Here is a 23,228-nt window from a genome sequence, read left to right as displayed (position 1 = left end):
TTGTGAAAAGACTCAAAATCAAGACAATAAATTCAGACAATCTATTTCAGGGATTTTAGAAACCAGGTCACATCCCCCCATAAATATGGTAGTGCTACAGTGAATGACAGTGAGACAGAGCAAGATGTACAAAACAGTACAATGTGCTATATTGTGCTAAAAGAGTAATCCACTGATTTAGTATTGCACTCATAACATTATCAGACTCTCGACGGATAGTTAAAAAAAAGGATGACAATTGATGCAGCACAACCAGAGACATCGTATTTTTTATTCCATACATTTGTCGTCCTTGTCAAAACCTCATGCCTACATTACCCACAATGCAAATTGACTTGATTCACTTGACTGTGCAGATCAGGGTGCATTATGCAAGTAGTGGTTAATGTAGCCTTTAGCCGCTAGGCTCAAGCAGAGATGAGCAGCTGGCTACAGAGGCCTGGTAAACTCACTTCTTTCTAACTCCACAGCCTGAGAATTTTTTCATTTTCAAACCTAGTAGTCTTCAGTCCCAACTGATGCTGACTTAAGTGACATTACTTGAGGTAATTTATGAAACTCTGTGAAGCATCCCCTGCAGCCACAAAATGCTTTTTATACAAACTTTTTTCACACATGAAGTAGTACTCCCCAACACATGTAAAACAGACTTTGATGTGTAAAATTGGTGGAGTTCCCCTTTAAGGGAAATGGGGCACATATACTTGATATATGACCCCACAGGATAAAATGATATTTAAGTTGGAGATATTTGTGTGTGGCTTCAACAGCTTGGATGGCATTTTCACACAAGCCTATCAGCAGAAAAGTCCATCTATATATTGACAGTGGGAGATTATTTCACATCAAGATCAAGTGAAATAAGAGCCATGATATTTAAAAAAAACTTTTTTTTGTTTTTGTACCTTATATTTACAGCAGAGATATTGTAAACAAAAGATCTGTCATGTTTACTGTAAGTGGCAGTTATAGAAACCCACAATGAGAATCAAATATGAGATGAGAGGGGTTCATGCTGGTTTTGTGTCACGTGTTTTGAAAGCTAGTCAAGATTATTTCCACTGTGGTACAGTGAAACATCAACGTAGTGAGAGGCCAATCAGGTTGCTCTGAAATTGTTCCCTCCCACTTGATATGATTACATTAAGGCGAATCCTCTTCTAATACAGTATGATTTAACTGCAGTCTCAAGTGGATTAACAGGAAAATGCTGATCATACTTTATTTACTGCTGATGCACAGAGTTGGGCGTAAGTATATATAGAAAGGTCAGATTTACTCCAGATATACAGTATATTTAAAGTATTGTCATCCTCTTACAGTAACTTAGGAGACAGTGTATATGATTCTTGTTTAATGTCTTCTCAGGATGTGTAGACGATTGGATCTATGAGACACAGACTGTTCATGTTGGAAATGATGTGACAATGACATGTCCCCGCAAGTTAGCTGAAACCTTGCTTTGGATCAAACTTGTGTCTGAAAATGTGCCTCAGGTCTTAGCAGGAACGAATGGCTTTGATTATCTATATACAGCCAAAGAAGAACCTGGAAAATTTGCTCTGCGTATTACTCCAGCAAAGCTTAGTGATACTGGAGTTTACTATTGTGTGAGAACATCACAACAACAGTTGATATTTTTGAAAAGAACATATCTAAAAGTTGAAGGTAAATACATCAAAGCGTCTATCGTAATTTACATATAATTTCCAGACTTGAACATATAAATTATTAATTTTGTTAATTTGAAGTTTTTATCCTTTTTTCAATTTCCAAGGACCAAGACCAAATACAGATATCACTACATTTCCTCCATCTGATCCAGTGCGTCCAGGAGACTCTGTGACTCTCCAGTGTTCAGTCCTCTCGGCAAACAAAACATGTCTAGAAGAACACAATGTTTACTGGTTCAGTGCCAGTTTGGATAAATTTAACGCCAGTTTTATTTATACTCATGAAAACAGTAATGATCGAAGTGAGAAGAGTCTTGACATTCAGTCTTTACAGAAATGCATCTACAACTTCTCAGGGAACAATGTCAACAGCTCTGATACTGGGACTCACTACTGTGCTGTGACCACATGTGGGGAGACACTGAGTAGAAATGGAACAAAACTCAACACTGAAGGTAACTGCATCAAACAATATTTCTATCTAATGGGGTAATTACCCTATTTATGTCTAGTTTGTATCCTTAATGTACTTCAACATCTTATTAAATAACATAAATAATAATTTAAAAAAATAATTAATTACACTTTTATTCGTTCTAAACTTTCATTATTTGCTCCTTTTCATACTGTTTCAGCAGTCAACATCTGTGATTTGCAGAAGGACAATACAGTTCTCTTTCTGCTGTGTGCTGCTCTGGCTCTCAGTCTGATTGTTATAGTCGTTCTCATTTATTCAATCAAGAAAATCAAGAAAAAATCTTGTGACTGTTGTAACGGTAAGAGAAGTCACTCATACATTGATTAATCAAACATATTTGGCAAAATTACATTCAAATGATTCATATGAGTGTTGTGTTTTTATTTTATAATACAGCTGCAGTTGATCTGCACACAAATACTGCAGCCAGTGGTGTTCAGCAACGTTGGCAGGTAAGGTATACAAGCATAAAATGTAGCTGGAAAGCTTATCAGTATGTTTTTCTTTCTAAATAAATTTTGACATCTTCTATTTCACTTTTGACACATATATTTTTTATATGTTTTATATTATACTCAGAGAGACGAGGACTCATTGGTTTATTCTGCACCAGCCTTCACAAGCAAGAAATGCAAATCCAGGACAAGGGATAGAAAAACTGCAGAGGAAGATATCATCTACACTGATGCCAGTGCTCTCAGGTTGAATTAACAGTCTAAACACAAATATGATGCTGATATAATGTTTATATGGCACATTGTATGGGAGATATACTGATGTACACATTTCAGCTGTTGAGTTGGTGATTTTTTTTTTTTGTTGATAATCTGCAACATGTATTATATTTACTTTTGCCATTTCATTTATACATGTATATACTGTATATGTTTAAGGAAATGAGTTCTTGGTGATAGACCTATAGAGTAGGTGTCCCACATCTATGAATGTTTGTTTTATTGTGTGAGTTTTTATCAGAGTGTATATCATGTATTTTTAAGTCTATTCATTTCCTCCATGACCCACATCTGTTTCAATGCCATGCCAAAGTATTGCATCAAAATGAATTGGTGGTTGTGTAGATGTGCTTTCTTCTTAATTAAGAAATATACATTATGACAACAGATACCAAACTAATGATTAAATTAAGAATACAACGTTTAACCTTTACTGCACTATTCTTTCCCGATGTTCAACACTTTTTTAAATCTTTTTTACATTCTCATCTATCTTAATTAGCCATGATGTGTTTATTTTAAAAATCACAATCAGTGTAGTTTGCCTCTAGTTTAATAAAGTTTGACTGACTGACTGAATGTCTTGTTTAATGATGAACTAGTGCAGTGTCTGTTCAGAACGGGCCGATTGCATGGCTTCCAGTCGCTAATTCAAAGCATAGAAAAATTAATACAGTTGATGTGAGGTGTGAATGAGTATATACACCAACAACATGAAAGAACTAACATTATATTATATACAGATGTTATAAATAATTAATACTCTGACAGTTAATAGATATTTTTTTCTCATTTCAAGTAAAATAAGGGCTGCATTTAAAAAATAAAACAATGTGCATCCTAAAATGAAGTGGATCAATCGTATTGGTCTCTTAAAATGTTTCTATTTTCTGTCTGGAAGGCATAGTGGGTATGTTTGCTCCAAAGGTTTGTGCTTTGTCTGTCGTGGCGCTCAACAATCGCCACATTCTCGGATCATATGAGACAAACTGGTTTTGAACTGCCCGTTGGAAGTATTTACTTTGTTTTACGCGCATAACTACAGTCATTATGTATTGTGTTCTGAGCGCTTCCAAAACGCGGGTGACCTACACTCCACCATGTACCTGAACGCCTCCTGTGTAGACACAACAGTTGACTCACTGCTGCTACTGCTGCTGCTAAATGTGCTGCTCACGCTGTGTTTGCTCAAAAGATTTGTACTTTGTCTGTAGAGGCACTTCACAATAGCCACGATCTTGGAACATATGAGACAAACTGGTTTTGAACTGCCTGTGGAAGTATTTCCTTTGTTTTACGCACGTAACAGTCATTGTGTATTAAGCAATTTAATGGTAATGATGATAATCCCTGATAATGTGAAGACCGCAAATATTTGGTTTCAATCACTGCTAAGTCTTATGGCTGTACCGGTTACTACCACTCCAAAATACTAAAAGCCTTGATTGCCAACAACAGGATCTGGGCCTCACTCGGCTACGTGACCCTCTTCCTGTGTCGCTATTGATGCACTGAGTTCAGTGTTGGTTTCAGTTAATTTAGATTAACAAATAGACGCAGACAGAAACTAAACCAAAAGTTGCTTCAAACAGTAGCATGCTATTCTCATACGTCCATATCTCTACTCTCATCTCCTGGTGTCTGCTCTCTAATATGTGACAGACACATATTAGATAAGACCTGCCCTCTTGAAGCTTAGCAACCTATCACAAATGACAAATGGCAACCTGTGACCATGACATATGAATATGAAAATAGAGCTTATAACTAAATACAGGTAAAAGAAACTGCATTCCTGTAGGCGTTTGTTTGAGTTCAGGTGGTCAGAGTTCGGGGGTTCTTGGTAAATCTGATATTAACTGTACTGAAAAAAACACTGCAGGGTTAATGGTAAACAAGTAATAACCTTCACTAATCTTGTAAGCAGCCTGGATAGTTAGCATATCTGGATAGATAGCATCACAAACTTCTTAAACACATTATGACATAATAATTAAAGTTATATGTTAACAGTAACCTGCTACATTGATGGTCAGTTGTCCATGTTGAAACATCCCAGCTCATACTGTTGATACTTGTCATAGGCCTATGTATATTTGGTTGTTGTTCAGGACCACTGACCAACTGTCAAGTCTAGTTTTTGTCTTTGTAAGGCTGCATTCACACCAAATGTATATATATATATATATATATATATATATATATATATATATATATATATATATATATATATATATATATATATATATATATATATATATACATAAATTCACACACACACACACACACAGTGAATTTGTGTGTGAATTTTGATATATACATATATATATATATATATAGAGAGAGAGAGAGAGAGAGAGAGAGGGAGAAAGAGAGAGAGTAGACAGAGAGATTGGTGAATTATCATGTGTACATATGGATTAAGTCAACTTTGACTTGGTAGCCACTCCTTCCCTTCCTTTCATCTCCCTTCCCTCCCCTTTCTGTTCCCTCCTTCCCTCTGCTGTCCGTAACCGTGGAGCGGCCCATGCCAGAATGAAAAACGCCGACAGTCCCACGCAGAAGCCCTGCATGTAGGGAGAGCAGCAGCACTGTAGTGACTGTTAGTGGGAGAGAGCATCATATCAGCACGGGTTATGTTCAACAGCACCCCACCTGAATGTGTCAGTGGAGTTCACTGGCCCCTCCCACCACTGTTCATGTTCATGTGTTCTGCTGTGTTGAAAATGTTTTAATAAAGCAAATGACATTTTCCATCAAAGAGCAAAATCCTCCACCCTTCCCTCTACCACCTCTCAGGCCCTCCATGACACTGTGATGATAGCGGCCCAGCCTGCTTCATTCAGCTCATCACAGAGGCTGTGTAAGAGTGCACAGCCTCTGAACGAGTGCAGAAAGCACTCGTTCAGCTGGCACCCCTGCCTCTCTTCCCACCGTTAGGGAAGCAGATGGGGGGCGGCCTCATTCAACTACGTGCTATGCTAGCCGGGAAAAGCTCAGCGCCAAGACCATGCACGAGTGCTATGTTAGGCACGATGTTGTGAGAAAGAAACACTTCCCACCCCACACAGTGACACAGAGAAGCAGATCTGTCTCTCACTGTGCTCCCTGGCATCATCTATTAGACCAGCTAGCACAGCTCATCTCTCCAGCTAATGGTGATGAGTCTAACGGTGATGCATCTAATGGTGATGCATCTAGCAATGTTACCTCTTCACTGAGGAATAAAGCTTTGTGCACACACATTGGGCGGGGAGAGGACACTACATGTCTACTTAGTGTCAACACTGTCTCCCGCTGATCTTGTCGTCATCCCTCATGGGACCAGCACACACAGCTTATTTCTCGGGTTAATGATGGCGTGGCCAGCAGCATTATCTCCCCCTTAAGGAGTAAAGCAACAGGCTCGCACACAAACCAAGGAGAGGAGATGTCATGTCTGTTTCACTCAGGGGTGCCGACTTCACGTTAAGAGGCAGCCCTCTGGCAAACGAGTGGGGGCTGCACCCCGAGGTGGTGCAGCAGATTTGGAACCGGTTCAGGAGAGTGGATGTGGACCTGTTTTCCAGTTAAAACAACACCCACTGCCCGCTCTGGTTCTCCTCCAAGAGGATCCATCCCTGGGGGTGGATGCGTTTGCATGTGCGCCTTGGCCGGGAGGCTGCTTTACATCTTTACTCCTCTTTGTCTCATTCCCCCTCTGTTGGAAAGAGTGAGACAAGAGCAGCTGTCAGTCATCCTGGTAGCCCTGGACTGCCATTCAGTGCTGTGGTAAGCAGAGATGACCCAGATGTTGGCAGCCCAGCCCTGGCCCATCCTTCAAGTTTGGGGGGCTCTGTCGCTGGAGGCCGGCTTGATAGGTGCACTGCCCACATTGGGCCAATCTTTCGAGACTTGGCTCCTGAGAGGGACAGGCTGACAGACAGATGGTGAAGACCAGTCCAGGCAGGGAGAGCAGGATCCACCATAGCTTGCTACAAGCAAAGTGATTGGAATTCAAACCCTGGTATGAGTAAAGGAGATTAGACCTCCTGACATGTGCAGTGAGAAAGGTTTTCTACAATATCTGGTTGAAAAGGGGCTGATTCATGCCACTGTTAAAGTATATGCAACAGCTGTTTCCTCCTGTCATGAGGGTTTTTGGGAGTTAGGAGACAACACTTGGTGATGACAGCCTTGCTGATTACGCTGACTTCGGCTCAGAGAGTTATTATGACCGTGTATTTTACCTTTTGGTTTCATGGTTTTATGAAGGGTAGGTGAAGTGGAGGTGCTTGAAATTGAAGATGTGCCAGTAAGTGGGCATTCATACCGAAAACAGCCTTGCATTAAAAAAAGCAGGGGGTTAGTGCAGGTGTGTTGCTTTAGATAACAGAGAGATGATGAAATACAATCCTGGAGCTCATTTCACAAAGTGTGCAATATGCAAGCTGAAATTTGCAACATTCCCTCTCTTTAATTTGGACAAATTTCACTTATCAAAACAGCGTCATACTTGCGACCCATGCGTGATAACTAAATGTATCTTCAATTTTGTAAGCAACAAGAATTTGTGTAATGTGATGCAATGAATACTTTTTTGCCAGACCACTTGCGTCAGCACCTTCACAATGGTCTCATTCAAAAGAATGATGGTCACTGGTCTCATCCAGATCCTTGTGGCATCTTCTCACAGAGACTATCATTAAAAAGCAAAAAACCCTCTTGTAAATTGTTGTGATGATACAATCATGTAATGTTATTGCATTTGCCTTGATGAACAAGTCAAACAGTTGTGCTCAGTTGTGCTCAGTTGTGCTCAGACTTCAGACTGAGAGTGGGACAGGAAGAAAAGCCCCTTTTGAATTCACAACTTATTTTAAAAGCTCAACCACAATAATACTAAACTTTCCATACATTGTTTGTTCCAGTAAACAAACTGTAACTAAGTGTGTGTGTGTGTGTGTGTGTTTGTGTATGTGCGTGTGCATGTGTGCGCAAGGGTAAAGTATAAAGTACAAAGCAGGACACAAAGCACATAAAAGTATTCATCACAGGACTTTTGAATTTTGTAAGTGTTACTTCTCTGTGCACTCTCTCTGTATTTCACTGTGTATTTGTCTTATGCAGTGTCAGGGTGACTGTAAGGTCAAAGAGAGAGCAATGTGTGTTCCTGTTCTGACTAGGGTGTTCACCAGTGGGGTAGCCAAGGTTTTCTTTATGTTAATTAAGTTGGTATTTTTACTGTAAGTGAAAAGCTTCTAGTCTAGTCTCTCTGTCATAAACATGCTGCCTCACAGCAGCAAGGTCTTGAGTTCACATTTCGGCCCTGATTCTTCCCAGGTTCACCTCCCTCTCTCAGATCAAAACATGCAGTTGCTTCACCTTAACCGTGTCTTAAGTATGCTGTAAAAAATGGCATCGAACATTTGAAGTCAACATTGTCTTCATCATTGATGTAATCTTGGGTGTATGTGAAAAGACTCAAAATCAAGACAATAAGTTCAGACAATCTATTTCAGGGATTTTAGAAACCAGGTCACATCCCCCCATAAATATGGTAGTGCTACAGTGAATGACAGTGAGACAGAGCAAGATGTACAAAACAGTACAATGTACTGTATTGTGCTAAAAGAGTAATTCACTGATTTAGTATTGCACTCATAACATTATCAGACTCTCGATGGATAGTTAAAAAAAAAGGATGACAATTGATGCAGCACAACCAGAGATATCGTATTTTTTATTCCATACATTTGTTGTCCTTGTCAAAACCTCATGCCTACATTACCCACGATGCAAATTGACTTGATTCACTTGACTGTGCAGATCAGGGTGCATTATGCAAGTAGTGGTTAATGTAGCCTTTAGCCGCTAGGCTCAAGCAGAGATGAGCAGATGGCTACAGAGGCCTGGTAAACTCACTTCTTTCTAACTCCACAGCCTGAGAATTTTTTCATTTTCAAACCTAGTAGTCTTCAGCCCCAACTGATGCTGACTTAAGTAACATTACTTGAGGTAATTTATGAAACTCTGTGAAGCATCCCCTGCAGCCACAAAATCCTTTTTATACAAACTTTTTTCACACATGAAGTAGTACTCCCCAACACATGTAAACAGACTTTGATGTGTAAAATTGGTGGAGTTCCCCTTTAAGGGAAATGGGGCACATATACTTGATACATGACCCCACAGGATAAAATGATATTTAAGTTGGAGATATTTGTGTGTGGCTTCAACAGCTTGGATGGCATTTTCACACAAGCCTCCCTATCAGTAGGAGATTATTTCACATCAAGATCAAGTAAAATAAGAGCCATGATATTTAAAACAACTTTTCTTTGTTTTTGTACCTTATATTTACAGCAGAGGTATTGTAAACAAAAGATCTGTCATGTTTACTGTAAGCGGCAGTTATAGAAACCCACAATGAGAATCAAATATGAGATGAGAGGGGTTCATGCTGGTTTTGTGTCACGTGTTTTGAAAGCTAGTCAAGATTATTTCCACTGTGGTACAGTGAAACATCAACGTAGTTAGAGGCCAATCAGGTTGCTCTGAAATTGTTCCCTCCCACTTGATATGATTACATTAAGGCGAATCCTCTTCTAATACAGTATGATTTAACTGCAGTCTCAAGTGGATTAACAGGAAAATGCTGATCATACTTTGTTTACTGCTGATGCACAGAGTTGGGCGTAAGTATATATAGAAAGGTCAGATTTACTCCAGATATACAGTATATTTAAAGTATTGTCATCCTCTTACAGTAACTTAGGAGACAGTGTATATGATTCTTGTTTAATGTCTTCTCAGGATGTGCAGACGATTGGATCTATGAGACAAAGACTTTTCGTGTTGGAAATTATGTGACAATGACATGTCCCCGCAAGACAGCTGGAACCATATTTTGGTTCAAACTTGTGTCTGAAAATGTGCCTCAGGTCTTCGGAGGACCATATGGCTCTGAGGATGATCCTCGCATTACAGCCAGAGCAGAACCTGAAAAATTTGTTCTGCGTATTACAAAAGCAAAGCTTAGTGATACTGGATTTTACTATTGTGTGACAACACCACAACAACAGTTGATATTTTTGAGAGGAACACATCTAAAAGTTGAAGGTAAATACATCAAAGCGTCTATCGTAATTTACATAAAATTTCCAGACTTGAACATATAAATTAATCTTTGAAGTTTTTATCCTTTTTTCAATTTCCAAGGACCAAGACCACATACAGATATCACTACAGTCCCTCCATCTGATCCAGTGCGTCCAGGAGACTCTGTGACTCTCCAGTGTTCAGTCCTCTCGGCAAACAAAACATGTCTAGAAGAACACAGTGTTTACTGGTTCAGTGCCAGTTTGGATAAATTTAACGCCAGTTTTATTTATACTCATGAAAACAGTAATGATCGAAGTGAGAAGAGTCTTGACATTGAGTCTTTACAGAAATGCGTCTACGACTTCTCCAGGAACAATGTCAGCAGCTCTGATACTGGGACTCACTACTGTGCTGTGACCACATGTGGGGAGACACTGAGTAGAAATGGAACAAAACTCAACACTGAAGGTAACTGCATCAAACAATATTTCTATCTAATGTGGTAATTACCCTATTTATGTCTAGTTTGTATCCTTAATGTACTTTAACATCTTATTAAATAACATAAATAATAATTTTAAAAAATAATTAATTACACTTTTATTCATTCTAAACTTTCATTATTTGCTCCTTTTCATACTGTTTCAGCAGTCAACATCTGTGATTTGCAGAAGGACAATACAGTTCTCTTTCTGCTGTGTGCTGCTCTGGCTCTCAGTCTGATTGTTATAGTCGTTCTCATTTATTCAATCAAGAAAATCAAGAAAAAATCTTGTGACTGTTGTAACGGTAAGAGAAGTCACTCATACATTGAGTAATCAAACATATTTGGCAAAATTAGATTCAAATGATTCATATGAGTGTTGTGTTTTTATTTTATAATACAGCTGCAGTTGATCTGCACACAAATACTGCAGCCAGTGGTGTTCAGCAAAGTTGGCAGGTAAAGTATACAAGCATAAAATGTAGCTGGAAAGCTTATCAGTATGTTTTTCTCTCTAAATAAATTTTGACATCTTCTATTTCACTTTTGACACATATATTTCTTATATGTTTTATATTATACTCAGAGAGACGAGGACTCATTGGTTTATTCTGCAGCAAACTTCACAAGCAAGAAATGCAAATCCAGGACAAGGGATAGAAAAACTGCAGAGGAAGATATCATCTACACTGATGCCAGTGCTCTCAGGTTGAATTAACAGTCTAAACACAAATTTGATGCTGATATAATGTTTGTATGGCACATTGTGTGGGAGATATACTGATGTACACATTTCAGCTCTTGAGTTGGTGAATGTTAAATAACCTGCAACATGTATTATATTTACTTTTGCCATTTCATTTATACATGTATATACTGTATATGTTTAAGGAAATGAGTTCTTGGTGATAGACCTATAGAGTAGGTGTCCCACATCTATGAATGTTTGTTTTATTGTGTGAGTTTTTATCAGAGTGTATATCATGTATTTTTAAGTCTATTAATTTCCTCCATGACCCACATCTGTTTCAATGCCATGCCAAAGTATTGCATTAAAATGTATTGGTGGTTGTGTAGATGTGCTTTCTTCTTAATTAAGAAATATACATTATGACAACAGATACCAAACTAATGATTAAATTAAGAACACAACGTTTAACCTTTACTGCACTATTCTTTCCCAAACACTTTTTTACATCTTTTTTACATTCTCATCTATCTTAATTTTAGCCATGATGTGTTTATTTTAAAAATCACAATCAGTGTAGTTTGCCTCTAGTTTAATAAAGTTTGACTGACTGACTGAATGTCTTGTTTAATGATGAACTAGTGCAGTGTCTGTTCAGAACGGGCCGATTGCTTGGCTTCCAGCCGCTAATTCAAAGCATAGAAAAATTAATACAGTTGATGTGAGGTGTGAATAAGTATATACACCAACAACATGAAAGAACTAACATTATATTATATACAGATGTTATAAATAATTAATGCTCTGATAGTAAATACATTTTCTCTTTTCAAGTAAAATAAGGGCTGCATTTAAAAAATAAAACAATGTGCATCCTAAAATGAAGTGGATCAATCGTATTGGTCTCTTAAAATGTTTGTATTTTCTGTCTGGAAGGCATAGTGGGTATGTTTGCTCCAAAGATTTGTGCTTTGTCTGTCATGGCGCTCCGCAATCGCCACATTCTCGGATCATATGAGACAAACTGGTTTTGAACTGCCCGTTGGAAGTATTTACTTTGTTTTAGGCGCATAACTACAGTCATTATGTATTGTGTTCTGAGCGCTTCCAAAACGCGGGTGACCTACACTCCACCATGTACCTGAACGCCTCCTGTGTAGACACAACATTGACTCACTGCTGCTACTGCTGCTAAATGTGCTGCTCACGCTGTGTTTGCTCAAAAGATTTGTTCTTTGTCTGTAGAGGCACTTCACAATAGCCACGGTCTCGGAACATATGAGACAAGCTGGTTTTGAACCGCCTGTGGAAGTATTTCCTTCGTTTTACGCGCGTAACAGTCATTGTGTATTATGCAATTCAATGGTAATGATGATAATCCCTGATAATGTGAAGACTGCAAATATTTGGTTTCAATCATTGCTAAGTCTTATGGCTGTACCGGTTACTACCACTCCAAAATACTAAAAGCCTTGATTGCCAACAACAGGATCTGGGCCTCACTCGACTACGTGACCCTCTTCCTGTGTCGCTATTGATGCACTGAGTTCAGTGTTGGTTTTAGTTCATTTAGATTAACAAATAGACGCAGACAGAAACTAAACCAAAAGTTGCTTCAAACATTAGCATGCCATTCTCATACGTCCATATCTCTACTCTCATCTCCTGGTGTCTGCTCTCTAATATGTGACAGACACATATTAGATAAGACCTGCCCTCTTGAAGCTTAGCAACCTATCACAAATGACAAATGGCAACCTGTGACCATGACATATGAATATGAAAATAGAGCTTATGACTAAATACAGGTAAAAGAAACTGCATTCCTGTAGGCGTTTGTTTGAGTTCAGGTGGTCAGAGTTCGGGGGTTCTTGGTAAATCTGATATTAACTGTACTGAAAAAAACACTGTTGGGTTAATGGTAACCAAGTAATAATCTTCACTAATCTTGTAAACAGCCTGGATAGTTAGCATATCTGGATAGATAGCATCACAAACTTCTTTAACACATTATGACATAATAATTAAAGTTATATGTTAACAGTAACCTGCTACATTGATGGTCAGTTGTACATGTTGAAACATCCCAGCTCATACTGTTGATACTTGTCATAGGCCTATGTATATTTGGTTGTTGTTCAGGACCACTGAAAAGTGTCATTAGTTTTTGTCTTTGTAAGGCTGCATTCACACCAAATGTGGCACCTTCCCACAGGGTTGTGCAGAGGTGTGGGCGTGTTTATTTGTGCTTTAGAACTCACGGCTTTGTTCTTGTTACTGCCGCCTTCCTCTTCTCTAGCTCCCTCGACCACTGCTGCTCTCTCTTGCTCCCTCCCTCACTCTCTCTCTCTCTCTCTCTCTCTCTCTTTCTCTGTTGTTGCTGCTGTTTTTCCTGCTTTGCCAGATTTGGTGTGAATGCGGCCTAACCCTGTGTCTAGACAGCAAGTGTGTCAGACATGTTTTTCATGTGCATGTAATCTATGCAGCTGTCTGCACCAGCGTTCATTTATGCTTCAAGTCTATTTTCCTCCATTTTACACACATCACCTCCAGTGTAGACACAGATGGAGCACTCGCTGCTTCTGCTGCTCATGCTACGTTTACTGTGTAGACACAGGGTGAAGCTGGACCTCTGGTCTTTGGGGTTTTTGATAGGAACACCTTAGTGGGCTTGTGTCACAGTCCAGACTCAATGAGCTAGACAAAGACAGAGGAACAAAACACAGGATTATAAGTAATTTGACCCATATGTTTTTCATAACTAAAATAAATATAACTCAAAGTCCTCCTCCACTCAAAAATGTATTTTACTTATTGTTACAGTTGGATGTTTGAACTTTACTGTGCAAAATTATTTATGTGCAGAATTTGATACTAGAAAGTTTGATACTAGAAAGCTGTCAGAGGGAGAGTTTCTCTGTGATTAATTAAGAAAGTTTCTCTGTGCTCACCGCAAGATTGTGTTCCTGTAGGTAAGGAGATGCATGTCTGTTGATAGATTTGTATGTGAGTAACAAGACTTTGTAGTCAACCCTTAAGGAGACAGGGAGCCAGTGCGGTGAAAAAAGAATTGGTGTTATATGTTTGTGTATTCACACTCTCATCTGGCAGCACTGTTCTGAATGTACTTGAGCCTCTGGATGCTCCTGCCAGGGATCCCTGTTAAGAGTGCAATGCCGTAGTGCCGTCTTGAGGAGATAAAGGTCAGGACAAGTTTTTCTGCATCTTACAGGGTTAGAGAGGGGCAGAGTTTAGAGAGATTTCTGAGAGGGTAGAAAGAAGTTTTGCACAGACGTCTTAAATGGTCATCAAAAGTCAGCTGAGGGTCAGACCTAACACCCAGATTAGTGACTGAGGAGGAAAGGGGGATGTCCTTGCTGTCAGGTAAGATGATGTATGGGGGATGACTGAATCTGGTGTGGAGAGCCAATAAGGAGAGCTGCAGTTTTGCTGCTTTTTAACTGGAGGAAATTTCTGCTCAAACAAGTGTTGACAAGATATCTATCTTCTCCCTAAATGCCCTTGTTTGAGCGTCGTCTGTAGGTACTCTATTCATTATATGGTGATTTTGTGATTTGGTTTTTCTATGATTAGTTTACTGCTAACCAAGCTACCCATTACACTAGCTGGAATTTTTAAATGTGGGAGTTGTAATCATCATGATAATGTTGTGAAAACCAATCATTTTTAAGATGGGAGTACATCTTACACATATCAAATGAGACACTTTGCCAATTGCAACACTACACATGTTGTTTATTGACTGGAGTGCCCCTGTGATTGTTTCTATGTAGGATGAACATAAAGAGGACTAAAAGACAGAATTGCTGAACAGAAAAATGCAGAAAATAAGCACAAAAAATGTTGATTATGCTATGGTTTCACATTATGTGCGAACGCGACGTGGCAACCACAATACACTGAGAGTAATGGTGTTAGAAGTCATTGAAAAAGACACTATAGGAGGCAACCCACCAAAAAAACTACTCCAACACAAGACGTTTTGCACTGTACACCTGAAAGCAACTAAATACACCGGTCCCAATGATTACTTCAGGAATATATATATATATAAATTCACACACACACACACACAGTGAATTTGTGTGTGAATTTTGATATATACATATATATATATATATATATATATATATATATATATATATATATATATATATATATATATATATATACAGAGAGAGAGAGAGAGAGAGAGAGTAGACAGAGAGATTGGTGAATTTATCATGTGTACATATGGATTAAGTCAACTTTGACTTGGTAGCCACTCCTTCCCTTCCTTTCATCTCCCTCCCTCCCCTTTCTGTTCCCTCCTTCCCTCTGCTGTCTATTGATCATGCATCACTTCCTTGTTTTTGGCTTGCACATTTATAGAGAACTATCCTCCCACTCAACTCATTACTGTAATACACTATAGGTGTGTAAGCTACTGCTGACAATGACCCTGATAAAGGTCGACCCTATGTGGGTCACAAAACATATCCCAGACTATATCCCACCCATGTATTTCCCAACTGCACTATATAACAACGTGACTTTATAATGAGCTTTCATTTTCTGCACAGACTGAAGGTGGAGATGATCTGAACTATGCTGGGTTGCATTTCTCTAAAACAAAAGCTACAAGAGGTTGGAAGAAAAAAGAGTTGACTGATGAAAGTGTTTATGCTCAAGTTAAACGCTGACAACTTGAGGTTTGGTTAACAGGACTGACCTTTGACAGTCTATGTAAATAAATGTATTGGATTTCCTTCTAACTTTGTTGAGAGTGAGCATACATATATAAGTGCCCATATGCCTTTATGCATGTATACATTTAGGCACATATCTTCATTTAGATGCCTATACATATATGCATATACATATCTAAATATATACATGCTCACATAATTGCTCTTTATGTTCTATGTTGTGTATTTACATTGTGGGGTGTTGTCCTAGAAATATTTACTCCATGTCCATTGTTTTATGAAAGAATAAATGTACATATTTGTTGATTTTTGAAACTTGTTTAGGCGGATTACAGCCTACAATGTTTTTGTTTCACATTATTGCATTCTACTTTCTATATTAATTATACACATATAATTTGCAGCATATAAGATGTTACACAAAAAAGAGACACAATATTTAAGGCAGAGGTTGTCACTTCAGCTTTAAAATGCTTCATCTATGTTGCAAGTTTTTCAGGTTTGGAGGCAGTAACTACAGTAACTTATAGTGCAATAAAATGGGATATAAAATGGCATAAGTATATGTAGAAAGGTCAGATTTACTCCAGATATGTATTTAAAGTATTGTCATCCTTTTACAACAGAGGGCGAGACAGAGAGAGAGAGAGAAAGAGAGAGATAGCATTAGAAGGTGTATATGTTTCTTGTTTAATGTCTTCTAAAGGAGCAATCATTTGTGTAACATGATATGATGAAGGATTTACTGCTCAGGAAGGTTGAGCTAGATTCTTCTTTTTTGCCAGAGCACTTGCATCAGCACCCTCACAATGGTCCCATTCAAAAGAATAATGATCACTGGTCTCACTCAGATCCACCTTCTCTTAGCAACTATCAATAAAAAGCAAAAACCTCTGTCTACTTCTTTAAATGGTTGTGATGATACAATCGTGTATTGTTACTGCACTTGCTTTGATGAACACGTAAAACAGTTGTGCTCAAGCCCAGCTTCCTGAGACTTCAGACTGAGAGTGACACAGGAAGAAGGGCCCCTTTTGAATTCACACCTTATATTTAAAGCCCCACAACAATGCTAAACTTTCCATACATTGTTTCTTTCAATAAACAGATTGTTACTAAGTGTGTGCGTGTGTGTGCGTGTGTGTCCGTGCACAAAGAGAAAGTATAAAGTACATAGCAGGACACAAAGCACATAAAAGTATTTATCACAGGGCTTCTGAATTTTGTAACTGTTACTTCTCTTCTGTGCACTCTCTGTATATTTCACTGTGTATTTGTCTTATGCAGTGTCCAGGAATCCTTAATTTGACTGTAAGGTCATTTTTTGATGCCAGAGCTCTTTGTGTTGTTGTGCTGGAGAGCCTTGTGTGTTCCTGTTTCTGTTCTAACTAGGGTGCTATGTTAAGTTATTAAGTTGGTATTTTTACTGTAAGTGAAAAGCTTATTTTTTGTCGTAGTCTCTCTGTCATAAACATGTTGCCTCACAACAGCAAGGTCTTGAGTTCACATTTTAGCCCTGATTCTTTATTCACTGAATTTAATTGGGCTTTCTCCCAGGTTCACCTCCCTCTCTCAGATCAAAACATGCAGTTGCTTCACCTTAACCATGTCTTAACTATGCTGTAAAAAATGGCATCGAACATTTGAAGTCAACATTGTCTTCATCATTGATGTAATCTTGGGTGTTTGTGAAAAGACTCAAAATCAAGACAATAAATTCAGACAGTCTATTTCAGGGATTTTAGAAACCAGGTCACATCCCCCCATAAATATGGTAGTGCTACAGTGAATGACAGTGAGACAGAGCAAGATGTACAAAACAGTACAATGTACTGTATTGTGCTAAAAGAGTAATCCACTGAATTAGTATTGCACTCATAACATTATCAGACTCTCGACGGATAGTTAAAAAAAAGGATGACAATTGATGCAGCACAACCAGAGATATCGTATTTTTTATTCCATACATTTGTTGTCCTTGTCAAAACCTCATGCCTACATTACCCACGATGCAAATTGACTTGATTCACTTGACTGTGCAGATCAGGGTGCATTATGCAAGTAGTGGTTAATGTAGCCTTTAGCCGCTAGGCTCAAGCAGAGATGAGCAGCTGGCTACAGAGGCCTGGTAAATTCACTTCTTTCTAACTCCACAGCCTGAGAATTTTTTCATTTTCAAACCTAGTAGTCTTCTGTCCCAACTGATGCTGACTCAAGTAACATTACTTGAGGTAATTTATGAAACCCTGTGAAGCATCCCCTGCAGCCACAAAATCCTTTTTATACAAACTTTTTTCACACATGAAGTAGTACTCCCCAACACATGTAAACAGACTTTGATGTGTAAAATTGGTGGAGTTCCCCTTTAAGGGAAATGGGGCATATTTACTTGATACAGGACCCCACAGGATAAAATGATATTTAAGTTGGAGATATTTGTGTGTGGCTTCAACAGCTCGGATGGCATTTTCACACAAGCCTATCAGCAGAAAAGTCCATCTATATATTGACAGTGGGAGATTATTTCACATCAAGATCAAGTGAAATAAGAGCCATGATATTTAAAAAAAACTTTTTTTTGTTTTTGTACCTTATATTTACAGCAGAGATATTGTAAACAAAAGATCAGTCATGTTTACTGTAAGTGGCAGTTATAGAAACCCACAATGAGAATCAAATATGAGATGAGAGGGGTTCATGCTGGTTTTGTGTCACGTGTTTGGAAAGCTAGTCAAGATTATTTCCACTGTGGTACAGTGAAACATCAACGTAGTGAGAGGCCAATCAGGTTGCTCTGAAATTGTTCCCTCCCACTTGATATGATTACATTAAGGCGAATCCTCTTCTAATACAGTATGATTTAACTGCAGTCTCAAGTGGATTAACAGGAAAATGCTGATCATACTTTATTTACTGCTGATGCACAGAGTTGGGCGTAAGTATATGTAGAAAGGTCAGATTTACTCCAGATATACAGTATATTTAAAGTATTGTCATCCTCTTACAGCAACTTAGGAGACAGTGTATATGATTCTTGTTTAATGTCTTCTCAGGATGTGCAGACGATCAGATCTATGAGACAAAGACTGTTGCTGTTGGAAATTATGTGACAATGACATGTCCCCGCAAGACAGCTGGAACCTTGTTTTGGATCAAACTTGTTTCTGAAAATGTGCCTCAGGTCTTCGGAAGAGTATATGGCTCTGAGGATGATCTTCGCATTAGAGCCATAGAAGAACCTGGAAAATTTGTTCTGCGTATTAAAAAAGCAAAGCTTAGTGATACTGGAGTTTACTATTGTGTGAGAACATCACAACAGCAGTTGATATTTTTGAAAGGAACACATCTAAAAGTTGAAGGTAAATACATCAAAGCGTCTATCGTAATTTACATAAAATTTCCAGACTTGAACATATAAATTAATCTTTGAAGTTTTTATCCTTTTTTCAATTTCCAAGGACCAAGACCACATACAGATATCACTACAGACCCTCCATCTGATCCAGTGCGTCCAGGAGACTCTGTGACTCTCCAGTGTTCAGTCCTCTCGGCAAACAAAACATGTCGAGAAGAACACAATGTTTACTGGTTCAGTGCCAGTTTGGATAAATTTCACGCCAGCTTTATTTATACTCATGAAAACAGTAATGATCAAAGTGAGAAGAGTCTTGACATTCAGTCTTTACAGAAATGCGTCTACGACTTCTCCAGGAACAATGTCAGCAGCTCTGATACTGGGACTCACTACTGTGCTGTGACCACATGTGGGGAGACACTGAGTAGAAATGGAACAAAACTCAACACGGAAGGTAACTGCATCAAACAATATTTCTATCTAATGGGGGAATTACCCTGTTTATGTCTATTTGTTTGTATCCTTAATGTACTTTAACATCTTATTAAATAACATAAATAATAATTTAAATAAATAATTAATTACACTTTTATTCGTTCTAAACTTTCATTATTTGCACCTTTTCATACTGTTTCAGCAGTCAACATCTGTGATTTGCAGAAGGACAATACAGTTCTCTTTCTGCTGTGTGCTGCTCTGGCTCTCAGTCTGATTGTTATAGTCGTTCTCATTTATTCAATCAAGAAAATCAAGAAAAAATCTTGTGACTGTTGTAACGGTAAGAGAAGTCACTCATACATTGATTAATCAAACATATTTGGCAAAATTAGATTCACATGATTCTTATGAGTGTTGTGTTTTTATTTTATAATACAGCTGCAGTTGATCTGCACACAAATACTGCAGCCAGTGGTGTTCAGCAAAGTTGGCAGGTAAGGTACACAAGCATAAAATGTAGCTGGAAAGCTTATCAGTATGTTTTTCTCTCTAAATAAATTTTGACATCCATTTCACTTTTGACACATATATTTCTTATATGTTTTATATTATACTTAGAGAGACGAGGACTCATTGGTTTATTCTACAGCAACCTTCACAAGCAAGAAATGCAAACTGCAGAGGAAGATATCATCTACACTGATGCCAGTGCTCTCAGGTTGAATTAACAGTCTAAACACAAATTTGATGCTGATATAATGTTTGTATGGCACATTGTATGGGAGATATACTGATGTACACATTTCAGCTCCTTAGTTGATGAATTTTATTTTTTTGTTGATAACCTGCAACATGTATTATATTTACTTTTGCCATTTTATTTATCCATGTATATACTGTATATGTTTAAGGAAATGAGTTCTTGGTGATAGACCTATAGAGTAGGTGTCCCACATGTATGAATCATTGTTTTATTGTGTGAGTTTTTATCAGAGTGTATATTATGTATTTTTAAGTCTATTAATTTCCTGCATGACCCACATCTGTTTCAATGCCATGCCAAAGTATTGCATTAAAATGAATTGGTGGTTGCGTAGCTGTGCTTTCTTCTTAATTAAGAAATATACATTATGACAACAGATACCAAACTAATGATTAAATTAAGAACACAACATTTAACCTTTACTACACTATTCTTTCCCGATGTTCAACACTTTTTTACATCTTTTTTACATTCTCATCTATCTTAATTTTAGCCATGATGTGTTTATTTTAAAAATCACAATCAGTGTAGTTTGCCTCTAGTTTAATAAAGTTTGACTGACTGACTGAATGTCTTGTTTAATGATGAACTAGCGCAGTGTCTGTTCAGAACGGGCCGATTGCTTGGCTTCCAGCCACTAATTCAAAGCATAGAAAAATGAACACAGTTGATGTGAGGTGTGAATGAGTATATACACCAACAACATGAAAGAACTAACATTATATTATATACAGATGCTATAAATAATTAATACTCTGACAGTTAATAGATATTCTTTTCTCATTTCAAGTAAAATAAGGGCTGCATTTAAAAAATAAAACAATGTGCATCCTAAAATGAAGTGGATCAATCGTATTGGTCTCTTAAAATGTTTCTATTTTCTGTCTGGAAGGCATAGTGGGTATGTTTGCTCCAAAGATTTGTGCTTTGTCTGTCGTGGCGCTCCACAATGGCCACATTCTCGGATCATATGAGACAAACTGGTTTTGAACTGCCCGTTGGAAGTATTTACTTTGTTTTAGGCGCATAACTACAGTCATTATGTATTGTGTTCTGAGCGGTGACCTACACTCCACCATGTACCTGAACGCCTCCTGTGTAGACACAACAGTTGACTCACTGCTGCTACTGCTGCTAAATGTGCTGCTCACGCTGTGTTTGCTCAAAAGATTTGTACTTTGTCTGTAGAGGCACTACACAATAGCCACGGTCTCGGAACATATGAGACAAACTGGTTTTGAACTGCCTGTGGAAGTATTTCCTTCGTTTTACGCGCGTAACGGTCATTGTGTATTAAGCAATTCAATGATAATGATGATAATCCCTGATAATGTGAAGACCGCAAATATTTGGTTTCAATCACTGCTAAGTCTTATGGCTGTACCGGTTACTACCACTCCAAAATACTAAAAGCCTTGATTGCCAACAACAGGATCTGGGCCTCACTCGACTACGTGACCCTCTTCCTGTGTCGCTATTGATGCACTGAGTTCAGTGTTGGTTTCAGTTCATTTAGATTAACAAATAGACGCAGACAGAAACTAAACCAAAAGTTGCTTCAAACAATAGCATGCCATTCTCATACGTCCATATCTCTACTCTCATCTCCTGGTGTCTGCTTTCTAATATGTGACAGACACATATTAGATAAGACCTGCCCTCTTGAAGCTTAGCAACCTATCACAAATGACAAATGGCAACCTGTGACCATGACATATGAATATGAAAATAGAGCTTATAACTAAATACAGGTAAAAGAAACTGCATTCCTGTAGACGTTTGTTTGAGTTCAGGTGGTCAGAGTTCGGGGGTTCTTGGTAAATCTGATATTAACTGTACTGAAAAAAACACTGCAGGGTTAATGGTAAACAAGTAATAACCTTCACTAATCTTGTGGATAGGCGCCTGGATAGTTAGCATATCTGGATAGATAGCATCACAAACTTCTTTAACACATTATGACATAATAATTAAAGTTATATGTTAACAGTAACCTGCTACATTGATGGTCAGTTGTCCATTTTGAAACATCCCAGCTCATACTGCTGATACTTGTCATAGGCCTATGTATATTTGGTTGTTGTTCAGGACCACTGAAAAGTGTCATTAGTTTTTGTCTTTGTGAGGCTGCATTCACACCAAATGTGTATATATATATATATATATATATATATATATATATATATATAAATTCACACACACACACACACAGTGAATTTGTGTGTGAATTTTGATATATACATATATATATATATATATATATAGAGAGAGAGAGAGAGAGAGAGAGAGAGAGAGAGAGAGAGAGAGAGAGAGAAAGAGAGAGAGGGAGAAAGAGAGAGAGTAGACAGAGAGATTGGTGAATTATCATGTGTACATATGGATTAAGTCAACTTTGACTTGGTAGCTACTCCTTCCCTTCCTTTCATCTCCCTTCCCTCCCCTTTCTGTTCCCTCCTTCCCTCTGCTGTCCGTAACCGTGGAGCGGCCCATACCAGAATGAAAAATGCCGGCAGTCCCACGCAGAAGCCCTGCATGTAGGGAGAGCAGCAGCACTGAAGTGACTGTTAGTGGGAGAGAGCATCATATCAGCACGGGTTATGTTCAACAGCGCCCCCCTGAATGTGTCAGTGGAGTTCACTGGCCCCTCCCACCACTGTTCATGTTCATGTGTTCTGCTGTGTTGAAAATGTTTTAATAAAACAAATGACATTTTCCATCAAAGAGCAAAATCCTCCACCCTTCCCTCTACCACCTCTCAGGCCCTCCATGACACTGTGATGATAGCGGCCCAGCCTGCTTCATCCAGCTGATCACAGAGGCTGT

General features: G+C 38.3%; 1 protein-coding gene and 3 long non-coding RNA genes across 7 annotated transcripts; all 4 read left to right on the top strand.

Annotated features, from left to right (window-relative positions):
• Positions 1 to 965: 965 nt before the first annotated feature.
• On the top strand, positions 966 to 11,814 carry LOC137189755 (uncharacterized). Of its 3 annotated transcripts, none has more exons than XM_067599815.1 (6): positions 966 to 1,250; positions 9,681 to 9,986; positions 10,086 to 10,436; positions 10,617 to 10,757; positions 10,856 to 10,911; positions 11,039 to 11,814. In XM_067599815.1, exons 1-6 carry the CDS (start codon positions 1,208 to 1,210, stop codon positions 11,168 to 11,170), a joined length of 1,029 nt encoding a protein of 342 aa, XP_067455916.1. In that variant the 5' UTR covers positions 966 to 1,207; the 3' UTR covers positions 11,171 to 11,814. The 3 variants fall into 3 exon arrangements, with proteins under 3 accessions (XP_067455916.1, XP_067455917.1, XP_067455915.1); XM_067599816.1 differs by lacking the exon at positions 966 to 1,250 and adding an exon at positions 9,473 to 9,562 and having other exon boundaries at positions 10,620 to 10,757; XM_067599814.1 differs by lacking the exon at positions 966 to 1,250 and adding an exon at positions 9,473 to 9,562.
• LOC137189757 (uncharacterized) lies at positions 1,795 to 3,341 on the top strand. Of its 2 annotated transcripts, none has more exons than XR_010929735.1 (4): positions 1,795 to 2,128; positions 2,312 to 2,449; positions 2,548 to 2,603; positions 2,731 to 3,341. It is a non-coding gene; the product is annotated as an uncharacterized lncRNA (long non-coding RNA). The 2 variants fall into 2 exon arrangements; XR_010929734.1 differs by having other exon boundaries at positions 1,796 to 2,128; positions 2,309 to 2,449.
• A 6,715-nt stretch (positions 11,815 to 18,529) lies between the features above and the next one.
• LOC137188786 (uncharacterized) lies at positions 18,530 to 19,404 on the top strand. Its single transcript, XR_010929518.1, has 3 exons — positions 18,530 to 18,784; positions 18,903 to 19,208; positions 19,308 to 19,404. It is a non-coding gene; the product is annotated as an uncharacterized lncRNA (long non-coding RNA).
• Positions 19,405 to 19,817: 413 nt separating this feature from the next.
• On the top strand, positions 19,818 to 21,167 carry LOC137189758 (uncharacterized). The gene is made up of 3 exons (XR_010929736.1): positions 19,818 to 19,982; positions 20,081 to 20,136; positions 20,261 to 21,167. It is a non-coding gene; the product is annotated as an uncharacterized lncRNA (long non-coding RNA).
• The last annotated feature ends 2,061 nt before the right edge of the window (positions 21,168 to 23,228 follow it).

This window comes from Thunnus thynnus, chromosome 9 (genome assembly GCF_963924715.1).
Source record: "Thunnus thynnus chromosome 9, fThuThy2.1, whole genome shotgun sequence".
Classification (NCBI taxonomy): Eukaryota; Metazoa; Chordata; class Actinopteri; order Scombriformes; family Scombridae; genus Thunnus; species Thunnus thynnus.
This window is presented reverse-complemented; position numbering and strand designations above follow the sequence as displayed.